Consider the following 20419-nt stretch of genomic DNA (forward strand, 5'->3'; position numbering starts at 1 on the left):
CCACCCATTACCATTAACCCCCACCACCTCTAACCATCACCACACAATTTACTGACCCTATTTCCCTATTATTCATCACCAAACATGACCCATTTCTAAAACCAACCTGCTTCAATTACCTCCCACCCATTACCATTAAGCCCTGTAACCTCCAACCATCACCACACAATTTACTGACCCCATTTACCTATTATTCAACACCAAACATGACCCATTTTCAAAACTCACCCACTCCCATTACCCCCCACCCATTACCATTAACCCCCACCACCTTTAACCATCACCATGCAATTTACTGACCCCATTTACCTATTATTTGACACCCCATATGACCCATTTTCAAAACCCACCCATTACCATTAACCCCCATCACCTCTAACCATCACCACCCAATTTCCTGACCCCATTTACCTATTATTTGACACCCCACATGACCCATTTTCAAAACCCACTCACTCCCATTACCCCCCACCCATTACCATTAACCCCTGCTACCCCTAACCATCACCATGCAATTTACTGTCCCCGTTTACCTATTATTCAGCACCAAACATGACCCATTTCCAAAACCCATTCATTACCATTAACCCACACCACCTCTAATTATCACAATGCAATTTACTGACCCTATTTACCCATTATTCAACACCCTACATAACCCATTTTCGAAACCCACCCACTCCCATTACCCCCACCCATTAACATTTACCCCCACTACCCTTAACCATCACCATGCAATTTATTGACCCTATTTACCTATTATTCGACACCAAACATGACCTATTTCCAAAACCCACCCACTCCCATTACTCCCCACTCATTACCATTAACCTCAATAGCCTCTAACTATCACCATGCAATTTACTGACCCTATTTACCTATTATTCAACACCCCACATGACCCATTTCTGAAACTCACCCACTCCCATTACCCCCCCACCCATTACCATTAATCCCCATAGCCTCTAACTATCACCATGCAATTTACTGACCCTATTTACCTATTATTCAACACCCCACATGACCCATTTCCGAAACTTACCCACTCCCATTACCCCCCACCCATTACCATTAATCCCCACCACCTCTAACCATCACCATGCAATTTACTGACCCCATCTACCTATTATTCAGCACCCCACATGACCCATTTCTGAAACTCACCCACTCCCATTACCCCCCCACCCATTACCATTAATCCCCATAGCCTCTAACTATCACCATGCAATTTACTGACCCTATTTACCTATTATTCAACACCCCACATGACCCATTTCCAAAACTTACCCACTCCCATTACCCCCCACCCATTACCATTAATCCCCACCACCTCTAACCATCACCATGCAATTTACTGACCCCATCTACCTATTATTCAGCACCCCACATGACCCATTTGCAAAACCCACCCACTCCCATTACCCCCCATCCATTACCATTGATCCCCAAAACCCCTAACCATCACCATGCAATTTACTGACCCCATTTACCTATTATTCAAGACCAAACATGACCCAATTTCAAAACCAACCCATTTCCATTAACCTCTACCCATTACCATTAACCCCCGTCACCTCTAACCATCACCACCCAATTTCCTGACCCCATTTACCTATTATTTGACACCCCACATGACCCATTTTCAAAACCCACTCACTCCCATTACCCCCCACCCATTACCATTAACCCCTGCTACCCCTAACCATCACCATGCAATTTACTGTCCCCGTTTACCTATTATTCAGCACCAAACATGACCCATTTCCAAAACCCACTCATTACCATTAACCCCCACCCATTACCATTAACCCACACCACCTCTGATTATCACAACACAATTTACTGACCCTATTTACCCATTATTCAACACCCTACATGACCCATTTCCAAAACTCACCCACTCCCATTACCCCCCCACCCATTACCATTAATCCCCATAGCCTCTAACTATCACCATGCAATTTACTGACCCTATTTACCTATTATTCAACAACCCACATGACCCATTTCTGAAACTTACCCACTCCCATTATCCCCCACCCATTACCATTAATCCCCACCACCTCTAACCATCACCATGCAATTTACTGACCCCATTTACCTATTATTCAACACCAAACATGACCCATTTGCAAAACCCACCCACTCCCATTACCCCCCATCCATTGCCATTAACCCCCACCACCCCTAACCATCACCATGCAATTTACTGACCCCATTTACCTATTATTCAAGACCAAACATGACCCAATTTCAAAACCAACCCATTTCCATTACCCTCTACCCATTACCATTAACTGTCACCACCTCTAACCATCACCATGCAATTTACTGACCCCATTTACCAATTATTCAACACCCCGCATGACCCATTTCTGAAACCCACATGCTCCCATTACCCCCCACCCATTACCATTAACCCCTGTAACCTCTAACCATCACCACGCAATTTACTGACCCTATTTACCTATTATTCGATACCAAACATGACCCATTTCCAAAACCCACCCACTCCCATTACCCTCACCCATTACCATTAACCCCTGCAACTTCTAACCATCACCACACAATTTACTGACCCAATTTACCTATTATTTGACACCCTACATTACCCATTTCTGAAACGCACCCTCCCATTACCTCCCACCCATTACCGTTAACCCCTGTAACCTCTAACCATCACCATGCAATTTACTAACCCCATTTACCTATAGTTCAAAACCCCACATGACCCATTTCTGAAACCCACCCACTCCTTTTGTATAAGGTGGAGATTAAAGGAAGACTACTGTATTCTGTATATATAAGAATATGGCATGATAAAATATATTCTGTAGGTTTTAATATAACTTATGCTCACATTTTCTATAGCAAGGTTATTAAGAAAATAGGATATTGGGAGGGTGTACTTTGCTTTCAAGATCGATGGGGGTATAGAACCTCCTTTGAAGATAACAAATAACAATAATGCATACATGTACTATGCCCAACCAAAGTGTTACTGAGTACATAAAATTATGTTACAAAAGGCATCTATAAATATCTACTAATTTACATATGTGACATGTTGTTTTGGCAGAATCTCAGAGGAAATAATTATATATATGGAGAAAGGGAAGGTTATATCAATCTCTCTCTCTCTCTCTCTCTCACACACACACACACACACACACATGCATTCGCTCGCCAGTTGGGAACGAAAAAGCAGACATGCCCCCCAAAGCATCAGGAAAGGCTGACACACACACACACACACACACACACACACACACACACACACACACACACACACACACACACACACACACACACACACACACAACTAGGTAAATAAAAATATATCACAAACCAGCCCTTAATTTCGGCTAGTATTCATTCAACGCAAAAGAAAAGGTAGTATACACAGCAAACTGAGAGGCTGAGCTGATAACAGTGCATCAGAACTCTACAGCATGCTCCACACTATTAGAGCCAAGCCTGTAAGAATCGAGCACTAACAGAAGTCTAAAGAGTAGAAAAAAAGAAAAAAAATACAGTATGGGTAGTCCTCAATTTCTGACAGGATTCGGGATTGATCGGCTGGTTTTAAGTGTGAGTGGTTTTAAATTGCAAACGTCGTAACTCGAGGAAAACCTGTACTCACTCTGCCACTGCAAGTGTGTAGATGTGTGATTTTATTGATTTTGCAACAGAAATGAGTCACTGCAAATAGTAAAATATCAAAATCTCTTCTTAATGATGCAGCACTCAGTCACACAGTTGCTCAAGGGCCAATTGTGACAAATCAGCACTGAGACCACATGCAGCTGAGGAGTATACCCCCATCTTTACCCTTGCTCACAGCCACTTAGTTATAGCAAAAAGGAAATATGATACAACTGTAATACTATGGCTCACTGTATAACCTTGGGACCACAGTCATCACCAAGGAGTCTAGAGTCTTCGCTCACCACATGGCTCCACTATAAACACTTGCCTACACCATAACAGGCCAGGGCTGACCACTAGGTCCCATCAAGAAAGCCTACTGGTGTCATTGGTGAAGATAAAGAAGATAAAAAAAAAAGTCACTCATCACTATCCTCAAGCCAGCGAGTGGGTCAGAGTGCCATTCGTCAAGGGCTCAAGGTCATGAAAGCAGGCCAGAAGGAACCTCATCTTGCTTCTGAAGGAGTGTAGGATCTCCTCCTTCGATCTGGTGATGAGACGGGATGGGAGAAAGTGATGAATGAGAAAACACATCATCACTGGCACCATATTAGCACATTGCCATTCCATCAACAAAACAACATAGACCTCATTCCTTCACATCAACCTGCCACATAATCTCACCAACAAGAAATCCACTCACCTCTCCTCAGCTGGTGATAACTTGGGAAGAGTCTCAACTGCTTCCTGGAATGATGCACTGAAAGGAAAGGAAAATGACTCAATCAACCAGTGGGGACATACGCTGGGGGGCGCATCACCTCCCCCATACTACAACGCCAAGCTCAAGGGAACCAAGCCCAGGAAAATGACACCTTCACAAGTAAACTCTTCAACTGAGTGTGACAAACTGGACAAAACTAGGAATGAGTCAGAGGAATACACTCACTACTAGCTTGAAAAAATCCTGTAAGAGTAGAATTAGGGAAGAACACACACACACACACACATACACATACTCCTTGCCATCCCCCAAACACACTCACACATACACACACCTTGCTGTGGGTGATATGTGTCCCTGGAGCACTGAGGTGAGGGCAGCCAGGTCAGTGTGTGCCTGCAGAGCGCCGTACTGGCACCACTGGCTTACGCAGGCCATGAGGCGGCCCATCTCCTCCCCCACGCCCTCCACCACACGTCCCACCAGCCCCCCCACCAGACCGGGCCACACCCTGACAACCTGGTGGAAAAATTAGAGTGTGGATATCTGTGTGGCTTACATGGATTTGAGATGTGGTGGGCTGGGAAAGAGGAATCATATTAGGTTTACGGATTACTTGGATTAATATTGTCAGCTGTTTGCCAGAGTTTAGCTGGTGGAAAAATGAGGGTGTGGTTATCTATGTGGTTTTACTTGGGTTTATAATGTGGTGGGCTGCGATAGTGAAAATGGGATAGGTTTACGTACTTAGATTTATATTGTCAGTTGTTTGCTAAAGTTTATATTTTGGGAACTGTCAACCATTGGTCATTTATTACTTCCATGAATTTATGATATATTGATGGAAGAGGAAAAGGGGGGGGCCAAAATAGGTTTATTTGAATCGATATAGTCAGCTGTTGGCTAGAATTTATATTTGGGAATTATCAGCTATTGGTCATTCATTCCTACTACTACATACTACTGCTGCTACTACTACTACTACTACTACTACTACTACTACTGCTACTACTACTACTACCACTAGCTTGTCCCCCTCACCTCAGCATGGACGTGGGTTATGTTGATGAGTATTTCCTTGACGTAGGTCCTGACTTCTGAGGGGGGTCTGTCCACCTTGCCCCAGTCATACATGCCAAGATACATGGAGCGCTCTATCATGCCTGGGGGAGAAGACACATTAGGCAGAAGTAAGAAGAGAATGAGTGTTTTTATGAATAATTATTTCTTTCTTCAGAAACAGTAAGTAGTAATACCATCAGCTCATTTAAAAATTGAATCAGCCATTATTTCATTGCATCAGGAGTAAACTGAATACAAAGTGCTTTCATCTGCTCTGCGGGTGCGAAGTGACTGTCGAGCAGATAAAATCACCAGAGCAGGCAACCTCGTAATAAACCAATAGGCTTTCTGTTGCCTGCATTTCCATGTATCATGCACACCGTCAGAGGGCCACTTGGATCACACTCACCAATGATGGGGTCAACACGCTCCTCCAGATAGGCCTCAAACAGTCTATCCTGCAGCTCAGAGTATGTGCTGTCTGCCTGCTCCACTGCCTCCTTGACCTGAGGGGGAAGGAATGAGTGAATGAAAGGATGGGGGTAGGGAAGAAAGGAAACAGGGATAGAGGGAGGGAAGAAAGGAGGAAGGGAAGAAAGAAAGAAGGGAGGGAGGAAAGAATGAAAAGAAGGGTCAGAGAAGTGAAGAAAGACCAGACCTTTGCAGACCTATTTCCTTTTGTGGGTGGGAGAGGAAAGGAAGAAAGGAAAGAAGGGAGGGAGGGAGGAAAGAAGGAAAGGTAAGGAGGGAAGAAAGGAAGGAGAAAGGACAGAGAGAAGAAGGCAAAAAGAAAACTGACCTCTTGAGTCCTCCTTCGGGTAGGAAAGACAGCGCTTACACCATACCATGCTAATCTACCTCACCTGCACCTACTTCCTCTTGTGGGTAGAAAAACAAGAGCGTCCTACCTCCTCCTGTGGGTAGGATGCTTTGACAAGGCTTTCCTGAAGGCGAGGCAGGATCACCCTCCTCATGAAGGCACAGTTGCTTAGGGTGATGAGCAGCTGAGCCTCCACACCCGGCGCATCCTCGCTCACCCCACACTCCCCCTGGTCCTCATCAGGGTCCCTCAGGGTGAGTTTCTCCAAGGCCTGGTGGTGGACGAGAAGGGTGAGGGGAAAGGGGCAGGGGAGTGTGTTAAGGGGGGCGACTACCCCCCCCCCTACAGCTCTTTTGGTAGGTCCAATAGCCTTGAAATTTTATTATGTTGTTTGTTGGTGTTAATGAGGAGTGTATAGTGAATTTCATGGAGATTGGGTGAATGATAGGGGGCACTGAGGTAAAACGCGTTTTTTTTCAATTTGTTTCACAGGCTTTATTTTTAAGTCAATCACTTTGAAAAAATTACCAATGAAACTTCGATTATATATCTACATTTTGTCGGGAACAGATTTTTGATTTTTGCTTTTATCTTTGAGAGAAAATTTTTAAATTTTTTTTTCACACTTGATTTTCTCCGCTCTGTATCCCGTTTTCTATGGCCATATTGAAAAATCTATTCCAATAAAAAAATCGGCCTTTGATTGAAGTTTTTATTGATACCTAACAATTGTCAGTCAGATGATTTACTGATTTTTTGAAATTTTTTGAAGTGTAAAAAACCAACTTTTGAGAAATCGGCTCCTAAATTTTTTTTTTGCATTTACCCCTGTCATGCCCTTCATAATTGTCCGATTGAGATGAAATTTTCACACATGATTGTGCAAACCTTGCTGATTGACTGGAGATATTGATAAGGCATCTGGTCCCCTTTTCTCAGTGTTGAGAAAGTATTATTCACTGGTATGTGAGGGTGTCAAAAGGCGCCACCTTTCTCATTGTCGCCAGATTTTATCAATATTCTCCAGGCTGGTATTCTTCATCCTTCTTCTGCTGTTTTCTTTTCTTTTTGGACTTGGGTGTTGCATGTCTGGCTCTTTCAAGGTCTTGCCAGTGAAGAGATTCTTGTAATCTTTCTTGAGAACCAAACATATGTAATATTATGTTCCCATCCTCATAGCCAAAGTTGTGACGCGTGATCTACAGTCCTCTCGGCCCTCGGGCAGCATGACTCACTCCATCCACCCTCTCTGAGATGCCCAGTGATGCAGATTCATAAAGAAGAAATCATTTTTTATTGAAAATTTACGCGTATATAAGCATTGAATGACACCACGTGTGTAACCGCGTGACTCAGGCCTCTGACGCAACCGCGCGGGGTATTTAAACATGGCTTCCCGGCCGTAAGGGATTTAATTTGACCAAAACAAACCTTACCACTTGATAATTTAGGCTATCTCGGCCACAGTGAGCGAAGAAAAAGAATTTCTCAGATTTCAAAAATATTCGGCCAAAAATACCCCGTAGCCACCCCCCTTAAGAGAGAAAGGAGAGTGTGAGGGTAAAGAAAGTTAGAGTGAAGAGAAAGGAGAGATGAGGAAAGGGAAGGGTGAGGGAAAAGAAAAAAAGGGAAAGGTGAGTGAAAAGAAGAAAGGGGAAGTGAAGAGAGAAACTTTGGCAAGATTGAGATGAAAAAATAAAAATATAAAACATAATTGCAGGGTGAAGGAAAAGGAAGAAAAGGGGAGTGTGAAGACAGGAGAAAGGGCAAATAAAAAAAGAAGAGAGGCTGTGGCAAAGTTCAGAAAAAAAAAAAAAAAAAAAAAAAAACCCACACACGATTCTACACCTTGCTAAAATGACACTTACCTGAGCAAAGGCTACAATAACATTATGGATGAGCGTCGTCAAGTCCCTTCTGACAGTGGGATGATCCAGAAGAGGAGTCTCCCGCAGGCTTGCCTCCAGTACTGTCTCCCGCACCAGCTGGGCACACTCCACTATCACACTCTCACACAGATGGGGCTGGAAGAGGGAGAGAGGGTGAGAGGACACAGTGAAGAGGATGTGGAGAGGAGGGAAGGAAGGAAGGAGGGTGAATAAGAGTATGTGGAGGGGAGGGAAAAAAGGAGAGGGTGGGTAAAAGGACAAAAAGACAAGAGAAGCATGGAGGGAGGAAAAGTAAATGTAAAAGGAAAGTAAAACAAAAAGAAATTGAGGTCAAAGAAAAATTAGACAAGAATACTTAACACTTATAAAACCAAACACAAGACATCGTAACTCTCTCTCACCAGCTGCCTACAGAAGGAAGGATGAAGGGAAGAAACATATAAGAAAAAGTACAAGAAAAGAAATTATGATGAAAGTGAAACATGGCAAAAATACTTAACACTTATAAAACCAAACACAAGACATCGTAACTCTCTCTCACCAGCTGCGTAAAGAAGGAAAGATGAAGGGAAGAAACGTAAAAGAAAAAGTAAAAGAAAAAGAAATTATGATCAAAGTGAAACGTGACAAGAACACTAAAGGCTTAACAAAACGCAAGACCTCGTTACTCTCTCACCAGCTGTGTACATCCACCATGCTCATCATCCACTTCCACTTTCCACTGTTCGCGTGTGTAGAGGCCACAGACATGCTCCATGGTCTGCTGGAAGAGTGAGGTGAGGCAGTGCACCCTGGGGGAAGAAGGGGAGTGGTGAGGGCAGCTGAGAGAAGGGAGGTTAGGGCTGTGAAGGAAGGTGTGAAGAGAAAGGATTAGTTAGATCTAGAGATGAAGGATTATGAGAGGAAAAAGAAACAGAACAAGAAAAGGAGACCAGTAAAAAGGAGCAGATACAAGAGAAGATGACAATATAAAATGAGGAGAGAAAATATGAAAAGGAGAATGTAGAGATGAGTAGGGAAGAGAAGAAGTTAAAGAGGAAGAAGGGACAGAGAGGAAAGGTCAGGAAAGAACTGAGAAGGAAAAGAAAAGAATGAAGAGATGAGAAGGGAAGAGAAGTTGAAGAGGAAGAAGAGAGAGAGGAGAGGACAGCAAAGAACTGAGAAGGAAAAGAAAAGAATGAAGAGATGAGAAGGGAAGAGAAGTTGAAGAGGAAGAAGAGACAGAAAGGAGAGGAACACAAAGAACTGAAAAAGAAAAACAAACAAACAAAAAACAAAAAAACATTACGGACAGCAAACCAAGCAGAAACAAATTTAAACAACCCCCCCCAAAACGAATTGAAAAGAAATCATTAACACCAACATAGGAAGACCACAACATACCTAAGATCAAAAATGAGGTCACGAATCACATCCAGGGCGTCGTTGGGGAGGTCAAGGGTCAGGAGGGTGTTGTAGCAGCCTCTCACGTGCCGAAGGACCTGCGGCAGCCACGGCGTTATCTGGTCAAGCAACACCTCCGGCCACACATGGTAGTTTCGGTAATTCTGGCCTGCCGGGTCGAGGGAGCGGGGCATGAGGGCACCCCGCATGGCCCCACTGAAGACATGCAGCAGCTCCAAGATCATCTCCTGCATGGGGTGAGGTGAGACGGAATATGAAGTGTGTGCTATGTCGTGTGTTTTTCTTTTTTTACGTCAAGGGAGGCAGCTCAAGGGCAAAAGACAAAAACAGCAACAAAAAAGTCCACTAGATGCCACTCCAACAAAAGAAGAAAGAACAAGAGGTCAGAGGAGGGATCAATTTCGAGAGGAGAGGTGTCTTGAATGTGTGTGTGAGTATGTGTGTTGTGCTGTAGTGGTTTCCTGTGTGTATGTATGTGTGAGTGTGTGTGTGTGAGAGTAAAAAGAAAGAAAGCATAGGAGAATAGAAATAAAAGAAGTGGAGAGTAGAAGGGAAAAGAAAGAAAATGTAAAATAAAAATAAAAAGTGGAGAGTAGAAGTAAAAAGAAGAGAAGAAGAGAGGAAGTGAGAAAAGTAATAGTAGAATAGTAAACATGAAAATAAAAAATAAAGAGCAGACAAGTAGAAATAGTGGTTTACCGTAACTAGCAAATCCTCCGAGCCCTTGAATCTCCCTTACCTTGCATTTGGGGTGCTGCTGGTGGTTGATTTGTGCTGTCGGAGGTAGCAGCTCCCCCCCGAAGTAAGCCTGACTCAGCTTCCACATGTCCGGGAAATTCGTTGAGAGTAGCTCGCACATCTCCTCCACCATGAGGACTCGGACTGGGGCTGTGGCCTGGCGAAGATTGGAAGGAGTGAGGGAAGTGAGGGAAGGAGAGTGGAGGATGTACATAGGAGGGAGGAAGGGAAGGCTAGAGAATCAAATGAAATATGTAATAGATGAAGGTGAAGGGAGAAAGAAAGGTATAGAGGGAATAATAGTGACAGAAGGGAGAAAGGGAGGGAGGGAGTGAGGGATGGATGTGGGAGGAAGGGGGTGAAAGAAGGGACTGAATGAGGGAGGGAAGGAAGGAAGGGACTGAATGAGGGAGGGAAGGAAGGGAAGAGTGAGAGGGAAGATGTATGGTAAAAAGGGAAGGACAGAAGGGAGAAAGGAAGGTATGGAGGGAATAATAGTGATAAAAGGGAGAATGGGAGGGAAGGAGTGAGGAATGGATGTAGGAGGAAGGGGGTGAAAGAAGGGACTGAAGGAGGGAGGAAAGGAAGGGAAGAGTGACAGGGAAGATGTATGGTAAAAAGGGAAGGATAGAAGGGAGAGAAGGGAGTGAGTGAGGAAGGAAAGGAAGGTTAAAGAGTGAGAACAGAAAGAAGAAAAGAGTAGAGGAACAGAAGTAAAAGAAGTAGAGTAAAGAGAAAAATATAAGTAAAAGAAGTAGAAATAAAAGAAGAGTATAAGAGTAGAGAAGTAAAAGAAGTGCTGATTGAAAGATGGCACCACTATAAACACTTGCCTGCACCGTAATGGACTGGGACCAACCAACAGGACCCACCAAAAAAGCCTACCGGTACCATAGATAAAATATAAAACAAAGAAACAAACAAACAAACTGGTAAACAAACACACACACCCTTCACACACGCGACACCACATACCTGCCACTCCCCAATCGACGACATCATTATCTTGTTGTACTTGGCCGCGGGGGTGGTGTGCCTCGTCTCACCACCACCACCGCCACCACCACCCATGCCACTGGAGCCAAGGTCATGGTCAGCCATCTCGCGGTTGAGGTAGGCATCGCGGGAGGAGATGAGGAGGTGGAGGATGTAGGCGTGCTGCGCGGTGAGGCATTGCCAGGCGGGGTCACCAGGTGTCTCCAAGTGGTGCAAGTTCCTATGGGGAGAGAAAGGATTTATTTTTTTATTTTTTAAGAAGGGAAGGAGTGAGGGAAGTGAGGGAAGGAGTGAAGAATGTACATAGGAGGGAGGAAGGGAAGGCTGGAGAATGAAATGAAAGATGTAATAGATGAAAGGGAGAAAGGAAGGTATGGAGGGAATAATAGTGACAGAAGGGAGAAAGGGAGGGAAGGAGTGAGGGATGGATGTAGGAGGAAGGGGGTGAAAGAAGGGACTGAATGAGGGAGGGAAGGAAGGGAAGAGTGAGAGGGAAGATGTATGGTAAAAAGGGAAGCACAGAAGGGAGAAAGGAAGGTATGGAGGGAATAATAGTGACAGGAGGGAGAAAGGAAGGGAAGGAGTGAGGGATGGATGTAGGAGGAAGGGGGTGAAAGAAGGGACTGAATGAGGGAGGGAAGGAAAGGAAGAGTGAGAGGGAAGATGTATGGTAAAAAGGGAAGGATAGAAGGGAGAAAGGGAGGGACGGAGTGAAGGATAGATGTAGGAGGAAGGGGGTGGAAGAAGGGACTGAATGAGGGAGGAAAGGAAGGGAAGAATGAGAGGATTCCTTTTTCTTTTTATTTTCATCCCTTGAGGAAAGATTTATTTATTTATTTAACAGCAAGGGAGACAGTTCAAAGGGCAATAAAACAACAACAACAAAAATTTCCCCTAGGCACTGCTCCAATAAAACGAGACAGAGCAAGAGGCCAAAAGAGAGGTCAGTTTCGGGAGGAGAGGTAACTTGAGACTTCTTTCTTTGACCCTGTAAGCTGTGCCCGTCCCCTACCCCTTTCCAATTTAGGTCTTGAGTGAGTGACATTTCTTTCCATCTGTCTTTTTTCTCACCATTTGCTTTCTTTTTCTTTCCATTTCCTTCCTCTGATGACAGTGAACTGAACTGTGAAAGTGGCCCTTAGACTAGACTCCTGAATAAATTAAAAACATTACCTGATGATCTTCTTTTGGTGGTCCAGGGAGGAAGGCATTCGAATCAACTGCTCCCCCAGCACGCCTCTAAGGTCCTCGATCCTCTTCTCCACTTCACTGTAGAATCGCTTGAACAGCTATGTTGGAAGAGGAAAAAAAGGGTAAATGCCATATAAAGTAGCTTCTAAATCCTCTTTTTTTCATTTTTTATTTATGGAAAAGGAAATGGGTCAAGGGCAATAGACAAAGACAAACCAAAAAGCCTGCTAATCACTGCTCATTCAAAATAGAAGGAAGGAAAGGAGGGCTATAGAATAAGAGTCAACAGAAGAAAGGAGTGGAGGAGTAGAAGTAAAAGAAGTAAGGAGAAGTAAAAAGAAAAGAATAGCAGAAGAGTAGTTTTTAGAGGAGTACAAGTAATAGGAGTAAAGTGAAGAAATAAAAAGAAGAGAAAAGAGAAGTAGCTTCCTTAAGACAGACAGAGAGCAAGGCGACCTACCGGAACCTGGCTATCCCCGAAGAGGCTCTTGGCCCTGGCATAGTCGTTGATCACAATGTCATAGTCGCCCCTCTTGATGTGCCTCTCAATGTTGACCGGGAGGAACAACAGAAAACGGAAGCGGTTGAGCACATTGAGGGCGCTCCTGGTCCCGTCCGCTCGGTCCTTTCGCTGTAAGACGTCCTCGAATAGTTTGTCGGCCTCCTCCTTGCACTCTGTAATAGAATAGGAGTAGTAATAATAGTCACAGTAATAGTATTTGAAATTGACCTCTCTTTAGGCCACTCTTCTCAATTTCTCTTTATAGCGACAGTGTTTTTTTTATATATTTTTGCCCTTGAGCTGCTTCCTTTACTGAAAATAAAAGAGTAGGGTATATATTTACAGTAAAGAACGCAGACTAAAAGCTAAACACAGAATACATAAAGGAAAAAAGATGACAACTCACTGCTCCTATGAAGTAATCTAAAGAGTGTTGGAGATATGATGTGCTGAGAAAGATTGATCAAATAGAGTTCCTGGGTGGTGTTATATTACTCTTATCTGTCTATTTCTCTGTGTTTCTTTATTCCTCCCTTTATCATGGCTCATCCCTCCCACCCTCTCTCTCTTTTCCTGTTTATTTATTCTTTTTGCTATAACCCATCCCTTTTACCCCTCTCTATTAATTTCTGTATCCCTCTCTTTGCCATGATTCATCCCTCCAACCTGTCTCTCTTTAAATTTCATCATCTTTTTCTCCTTACCATGACCAATCACTCACTTCTCTTTCTATTTCTTCGCCCTTATCTTTTCCCAAACTCATCCTTTTCTCTCTCTATTTCACCCTTCTCCAGACCAAGATTTATCCCTATCATTCATCTCCTTTCTTACATCTCTTCATTATATCTTTCTCTCCTGTTGTCACATCCTTCTCTCTCACTGAAACCATGCAGCTTTGGGCCTGTATTCTCAGATATTTTTGGCTCACACAAACAAATTATATTTCTAAAGCCCACAAAAGAGATTAGTCTGATTCTCATGAGTGCTTTTCACATTCATGGTACAGAAGCCTTGTCAAACTATCATTAGGCCCATAAAACAACCTATGGAAATGCTAACACAACCTCTACAAAAATCTTACCAAATATGTGGGCGTGTAAGCCTCAAAATATTTGGGAATCTGGGAATCTGGGCCTTTCACTCACCTATGATCGACTTCTCCAAGACCTGTGTTGAATTTCGTCCGTATTCTTGAATGTCGCTCTCAAACTTGCACTTGAGTTCTTGCAGAGTGTCCAGCTGCTCCAGTACTGAACCCACATTAGCCTGGGTGGTGGGATGATGCAATTAGTACCATTTCTATTAAATCAAAAGACATGTGCAATATTTAACACCTCCCAAATTTTAAACTTTTCCCTACATCTGGAAGAATGAATGTAGTGGTAAGATTTTTTAGTAGCTGTGTGACCTAAAATTTAAGGAGATATGAAATACTCTGTTTTATTAGCAATGGCAAGAACATAAAATATTTAACACCTCCCAAATGCAATGGCAATAACTTAACTTTTGGATGTAGTTTTGTATAAGTATATATTATTTTCTCAGAGTATTTCTTTTTATATTTGAGAGTAGTAATTGGGAAATATACCTTGTGATAAAAGCGAAGACTCAAACTCACAAATAATAATAAGTGTAAGTATTTTTTTTACAATAAATGTTGTAGTTCAAAGGAAAAAATAAAATAAATAAAATGAATAAATAAATAAAATAAAACAAAATAGAATAATGAAATAAAAAGAGCTTAGGCAAAAAGAAGAAAAAGAAGAAAAAGAAATGCTCACTTTGAGAACATTAAGCGATGAAGAAGTAGTAGAAGAAGAAGAAGTAAAAGAAAAACAAGAACAAGAATCAAAGGAGGCAGCTCAAGGAAAACAACAATAAATAAATAAATAAAAAAAAAAAAATAATAATAAAATAAAAAATACCCACTTTGAGGAAGGATATCTGTCCCTCCTTCTGAGCCTCCACCTTCCTCCTGAGGCACGCTAGACCCGCCTTGAGGTCATCGAAGGAGGTGGATGGGTGGTTCTCCAGCAGGAACCACTCCGGGCTGAATTTGGGGGAGGAGAGGTCACCCGAGCAACCTGGGAACATCTCCTCCAGCTCCTCCTCCATCACCCGCCGGCTGTGTCAGGGAGAGAGGAAGGGTGAATGGGAGGAGGAAGAGGGAAGGATCAGGAAGGAAGGGAGGGAGGGAGGGAAGAAGGGTGAATGAAGTAAAGGAAAGAGAAGGTAAAATTTTTCATATGCATTGTTTTACAGTTTATAATATTCACATATGTCTATCCTTGTCTGTGTGTTGTTAGGCAGTGTTGTTACTATTTCTATTAAAGGACACATGCAATATTCAACACCTCTCAAATCTGCCATGTACAGTATCTATACATTCACCCCTCAAGTTCTCCACATCCATATATTCCCACAGCAAATACTCACTCATGGCCCTCCACAGACAGGCCAAGGGGGTCATCCTGCAGGGCCGAGGCTGGGGACATAGGCCGCTTCCTCCCAAAGGCCATGTTGAGGAATATAGTCTCATCCACCCACACTGCGGACTCCTTCAGCGGCCCCATTGTCTCCTGGTAACCTGAGATGTGACATGGTTAAGTTCTGTTACTGGTGCCGAGGGAAAGATGGATGGGCTGTATATGTATAGAAAAATTTCTGATATTAGTTTCATGTTATTTGTTTTCTAGTATGCTAAAATATAATAAATGATAAAACTCATTTACTAGTATAATGAGCAGGAATGGTATATACGTATTCAGTATGTATTTGTATTTGAATACATTCAAATACTGTATCTGTGTGTATTCATATTTGTCTTTGAATAATTATTGATAGAAATCAGAGTATTCTCATTCATATTTGAATACAAAGGAAAAGTATTCATATTCTGTGAATAATCTGACAAATACTTCAAAATTTATTATCAGAAATAATAGCAGGTTTTTCCTTGCAACTCTAGCCTCTTGGGCGGATGTGTAATGGTCGTGTATTATACAGGTCCATGAACTCATTTTACTGTTGCATAACTTCAGAACAGTGCTATACCCAGTTGCATCAAGAAGGTATTTTTCAATGAAAAGTATTCATGAATATATTCATGAATACGTTCAAGAAATATTCATATTTGTATTCATATTAAAACCATTTCAGTGTATTCAAATTCGTATTCATATTCATTGGAATTTGAAGCATTCGTATTCGAATATACAACTCTTGTATTCACTCCATCCCTAAACCTTCCTCAGTAATGAGACTTTTTATATAACACAGTGAAGGGTTTCTTTGTTGATTTATGCTATAGGTTTCTGAATATCGTGTGTTTGAAGATACCCTAAGCTTAACCTAACCTAACAAAACCACAAAAAGTTACCATACATCTTTACTCAGAAAAACTCATCTATGCTTCCTTGCTAATGAGACTTTCTATATAACACAGTGAAGGCTTTTTTTCTTAATTTATACTAAAGGTTTCTGGATATCATGTGTTTGAAAATTCCCTTAACTTAACCTAACCAAACCAGGAATGGAGTATTTGTATTTGGTATTCATATTTTAATACATTTGAATACCATATTTGGGTGGATTCATATTCATATTCGTATTTGAAAGATAGGAATCAAAGTATTCTCATTCATATTTGAAAACAAGGGAAAAGTATTCATATTCTGTGAATAATCTGACACATACCTACTTCAAAATTTATTACCAGAAATAACAGTTTTTCCTTGAAAATATAGCCTCCTGAGCAGACATGAAATCGTCGTGTATAGAGTATAGGTTCATGAGCTCATTTTACTGTTGTATAACTTTATAACAGTGCTATATCCAGTTACGTTAATAAGGTATTTTTAAGGAAAAGTATTCATGTATACGATCGAGAAGTATTCATATTTGTATTTGAATTAAAATCATTTCAGTGTATTTGAATTCCTATTTGTATTCATTGGAATTTGAAATATTCATATTCGTATTCGAATACACAACTAGTGTATTCACTCCAGCCCTGATAATGAGCACCTATATTTTCATCATTATAATTTTTTTTACAGGCAGGGAAGCAACTCAAGAAGAAAACGAGATACAGATAAAAACATTTTGCTACGGCTCTGCTCCTCAAAAGCGAAAAGCAGTTCAGGTTCCACATACGCACCTCTGAACTGGACTGTGGATGTGCCCCGAGAGCCCTGGACAGTGGTCACTATGATGTCACCCTTCCCCACTCCTGAGCCACTGCGAGCGACGATCTTGGTGCTGGTCTTCCATTCAGCAGTCATGAGGCAGTCCACGCCACATATCGTCAGGCCTGGGGAAACATTTAAAACATTAGAAACAATTATCATTCATGGCCATTTAGTTTGACATGTATACAGGTTTTATTTGGTGCGAGGAAAGCATCAGGTGGTGACTTCTTTGTTGTGAAAAAAAGATAATTGGAGTGATGCGATTTAAAAACAAAGGGTGTGTTTAATTCTGCAAAAAAGAGGATCAAGAGGGGGCAGACCTATGAAGTAAATGCAAAAACAAGTAAAAACGTAGAAGTAAGAGAATATTCTGTTTGTTTTTGTACACCAGAGGTAAGGCAAAAACATAATAAAAAACAACAGGAAAAATGTGCAAAAATTTGTTAAGGAGTAAAAGTAAGAGGTTAGTCTGCCTGTTTTTTACACAAGAGAAAGAAGTAAAGGTCAAACATAAAAAAAATTGAAAGGAAAAAATGGAAAGACTAAATAAAAAAGTATAACATTATTCCACTTTAATTTTTTACTCAGCTTATTTGTTTATCCAAGAGAGAGCAGTAAGGAGCAACAAACAAACAAACAAACAAACAAAAATCAATGCAAATATAATAAAAAAATGGTGAAAAAAGTAAATGAATGAGATTATTCTGCTTATTTTTTTTCAACACCAAAGGAAGCAGTAGGTGTAGGAAAAAAAATAAATAAATAAATAAATAAATAAAGTGGGAAAAAGTAAAAAGTAAGAGGATAGTATTCTGCTTATTTTTTTTGCCTAGGTTATTATTATTTTTTTTTTTTACCTGAGAGAAAGCAGTAGAGGGAAAATATAAAAATACAGTAGGGAACACACACACACACACACACACACACACACTAAAAAAAAAAGAAAAAAGTAGAAGAGAATCCACTTAGTTTTTTTACCAAGGAGAAATCATAAACAACGACGGTGAAAAAATGAAAAAATAGTAAAACAGTTGAAGTAAAAGATTATTCCACTTATTTTTTTTTAACCAGCTTATTTTTTTACACGAGGAAGCATTTGAGAGCAAACTTTAGAGATTAATGAGAAGGAAACAAAAAACGTAAAAAAGCAAAGTCAGAGATTATTCCGCTAAGGTGTTACCGATCAGATCCTCGGGGCGGGATCCGAGGTTCTCCCCCCTGATGATGACCTTGGTTCCGGGCACTCCCTCGATGGGGGAGATGCCCGTCACCACTGGGGCCACCGCACGGGTCATGTCACGTCACCTCAGCTGCAGTCAGGCTGGAAGGAAAAATACATGGAGGGAAGTGCAATGATCTGAGACAATGATAAAGATTTGAGCATAAAGGGGCAGATTATAGGTTTAGTGATGAAGTAGGATGGTTTTATTTATTTTTTTATTTTTTTTAGTCTAGTTTTGACTCATGTGTTACTCATTTATATCTATTTCCCGACACATTGACATCCCCACATACAGTTCTGACATTATAATGACATAGCTATTACTGATAAAATAACCCTAAAAATCAACCCAATCTAAAATTTGATCCTACCGTAACCTAACTTAAAAATCTACCACAGGAAGTAAAAATCTACCTGACTGACCTACAATACTAAGCTAACCTAAAAATAAACCTGGTAAAACTGCAGAACAACTTCTTCTCCCCCTCAACCACCCCAGCCCCATCTACCCCCCCAAACAAGCCTGGGGGCCTGTGGGGAACCAGGGGTTTTGAGGGGGGGTGGGAAGGCAAAATCACTGAAAAATGGGCTTCCAAAATGACCTACAGTCCTAAGCTAACCTAAAAACCTCCCATATCCCAAACAAATGTCTGTGTCTTGAAAAAAATCAAAAGTAACCAGAGTTGGGTGTGATTCTAGATAAATAACCTGTAAGATGCTTGGGGTTAGTAATGGTGTGTCTTATGTATTTTGCTATTGTGTCTATTGTGTTTTACTTCTCCCTTGAATAAACTACTGTAAAAAAGGCCATTAAGGTGTGTGTGTGGGTTTAATGTGTAAATAATAGCTAAATTTGTGCTTGATTAACTGTATCTGTTATCTATGTTTTGCTATAGCTTGTTTTACGTCTCCCTTGTATGTCCTGTTGTAAAAAACACAATTGGGGTGCTTTAATGTGTTTAATGTGTAAATAATAGCTAAATATGTGCCTGTTTTACCATATCTTTCTGTTGAATAAGCCAAGTGGTGGGAGGGTCTGACTGAGTGCACTTCAAGAATCACCATTTTAGGCTTAATAGGCGTACTGAAACTGAATTTTCTTACACTAACCAGCTTCTGGGTTTCATATAGTATCCAGTTAGTGGAAAAAGAAGGAAAAATAAGCAATAAATGGACGTGCAGAGGTAAAAATATTAAACTTTCTTACGATTTGCGAGGTGACAGCTTGGCCTGGGTCTTGGCTCTGGTCTTCTTCTTGTGTTCTTTTCGTGTTATTGTGTTTTTAACGTGTTCTTCTTGTGTGCTTCTCGTGTTCTTCTTGTATTTTTGTATTCGTCTTCTTGTGTTCTTCTCGTCTTCTTCTTGTGTTATTTTTGTGTTCTTGTGTCCATATGTACAGTCCCTTATTATGTCTGCTCCCTTGACTAAATCAAGGCCTTTATTTATTTAGCACTTAAATTGTCCCCTACCATTGTATCTTTTTAGTTTCCTGGTGCTACTTACACATGTATCCTTATAGTTGTATAATCACACTCTGTACTGCCTGGGGGTTGGGATGGCATGATCCTCCCTTCTCCTTTGTTGTTTTACTCGCAACAATAAACTACCAATCAATATCAATCATATTGTTTTTTTGTGTTCTTGTATTTTTTGTGGTCTTCTTGTATTCTTCTTGTGGTCTTTTTATATTCTTCTTAATTGTATTCTTCGATCTTGTGTTCTTCTTGTATATTCTTCTTGTATTCTTCTTCTTGTGTTCTTCTAGTGTTCTTCTTGTGTTCTTCTTTTAAAATTATATTAATTCTTCTTTGTATTCTTAAGAACATACATAAAAACATAAGTCTGCAAGAGGCCAGTAGGCGTATGCAGTATGCAAGGCAGCTCCTGCGAACCTAACCCCACCTAACATCACCATCCATGAAATTATCTAATCTTTTTTTTAATGTGTCTATCGTATTGGCATCACCACATGACTTCCAAGTCTGTTCCACTCATCCACTATAGTCTGTTGGTGAACTAATTCTTGCCAATGT

The 20419-nt window shown here is 41.2% G+C and overlaps 1 protein-coding gene across 1 annotated transcript; it reads right to left on the reverse strand.

Annotated features, from left to right (window-relative positions):
• Positions 1-2892: 2892 nt before the first annotated feature.
• Positions 2893-19748, reverse strand: LOC127008569 (exocyst complex component 2-like). The gene is made up of 19 exons (XM_050880771.1): positions 19594-19748; positions 18345-18485; positions 17134-17286; positions 15411-15561; positions 14904-15099; positions 14120-14240; positions 12933-13147; positions 12455-12570; positions 11261-11501; positions 10287-10442; positions 9527-9774; positions 8820-8934; positions 8123-8278; positions 6343-6525; positions 5844-5940; positions 5414-5535; positions 4707-4891; positions 4352-4408; positions 2893-4195 (listed from the first exon to the last, which is right to left on the reverse strand). Exons 2-19 carry the CDS (start codon positions 18457-18459, stop codon positions 4084-4086), a joined length of 2739 nt encoding a protein of 912 aa, XP_050736728.1. The 5' UTR covers positions 18460-18485; positions 19594-19748; the 3' UTR covers positions 2893-4083.
• Between the last annotated feature and the right edge of the window lie 671 nt (positions 19749-20419).

The sequence above is a fragment of the Eriocheir sinensis genome, chromosome 38, assembly GCF_024679095.1.
Source record: "Eriocheir sinensis breed Jianghai 21 chromosome 38, ASM2467909v1, whole genome shotgun sequence".
In the NCBI taxonomy this organism is placed as follows: Eukaryota; Metazoa; Arthropoda; class Malacostraca; order Decapoda; family Varunidae; genus Eriocheir; species Eriocheir sinensis.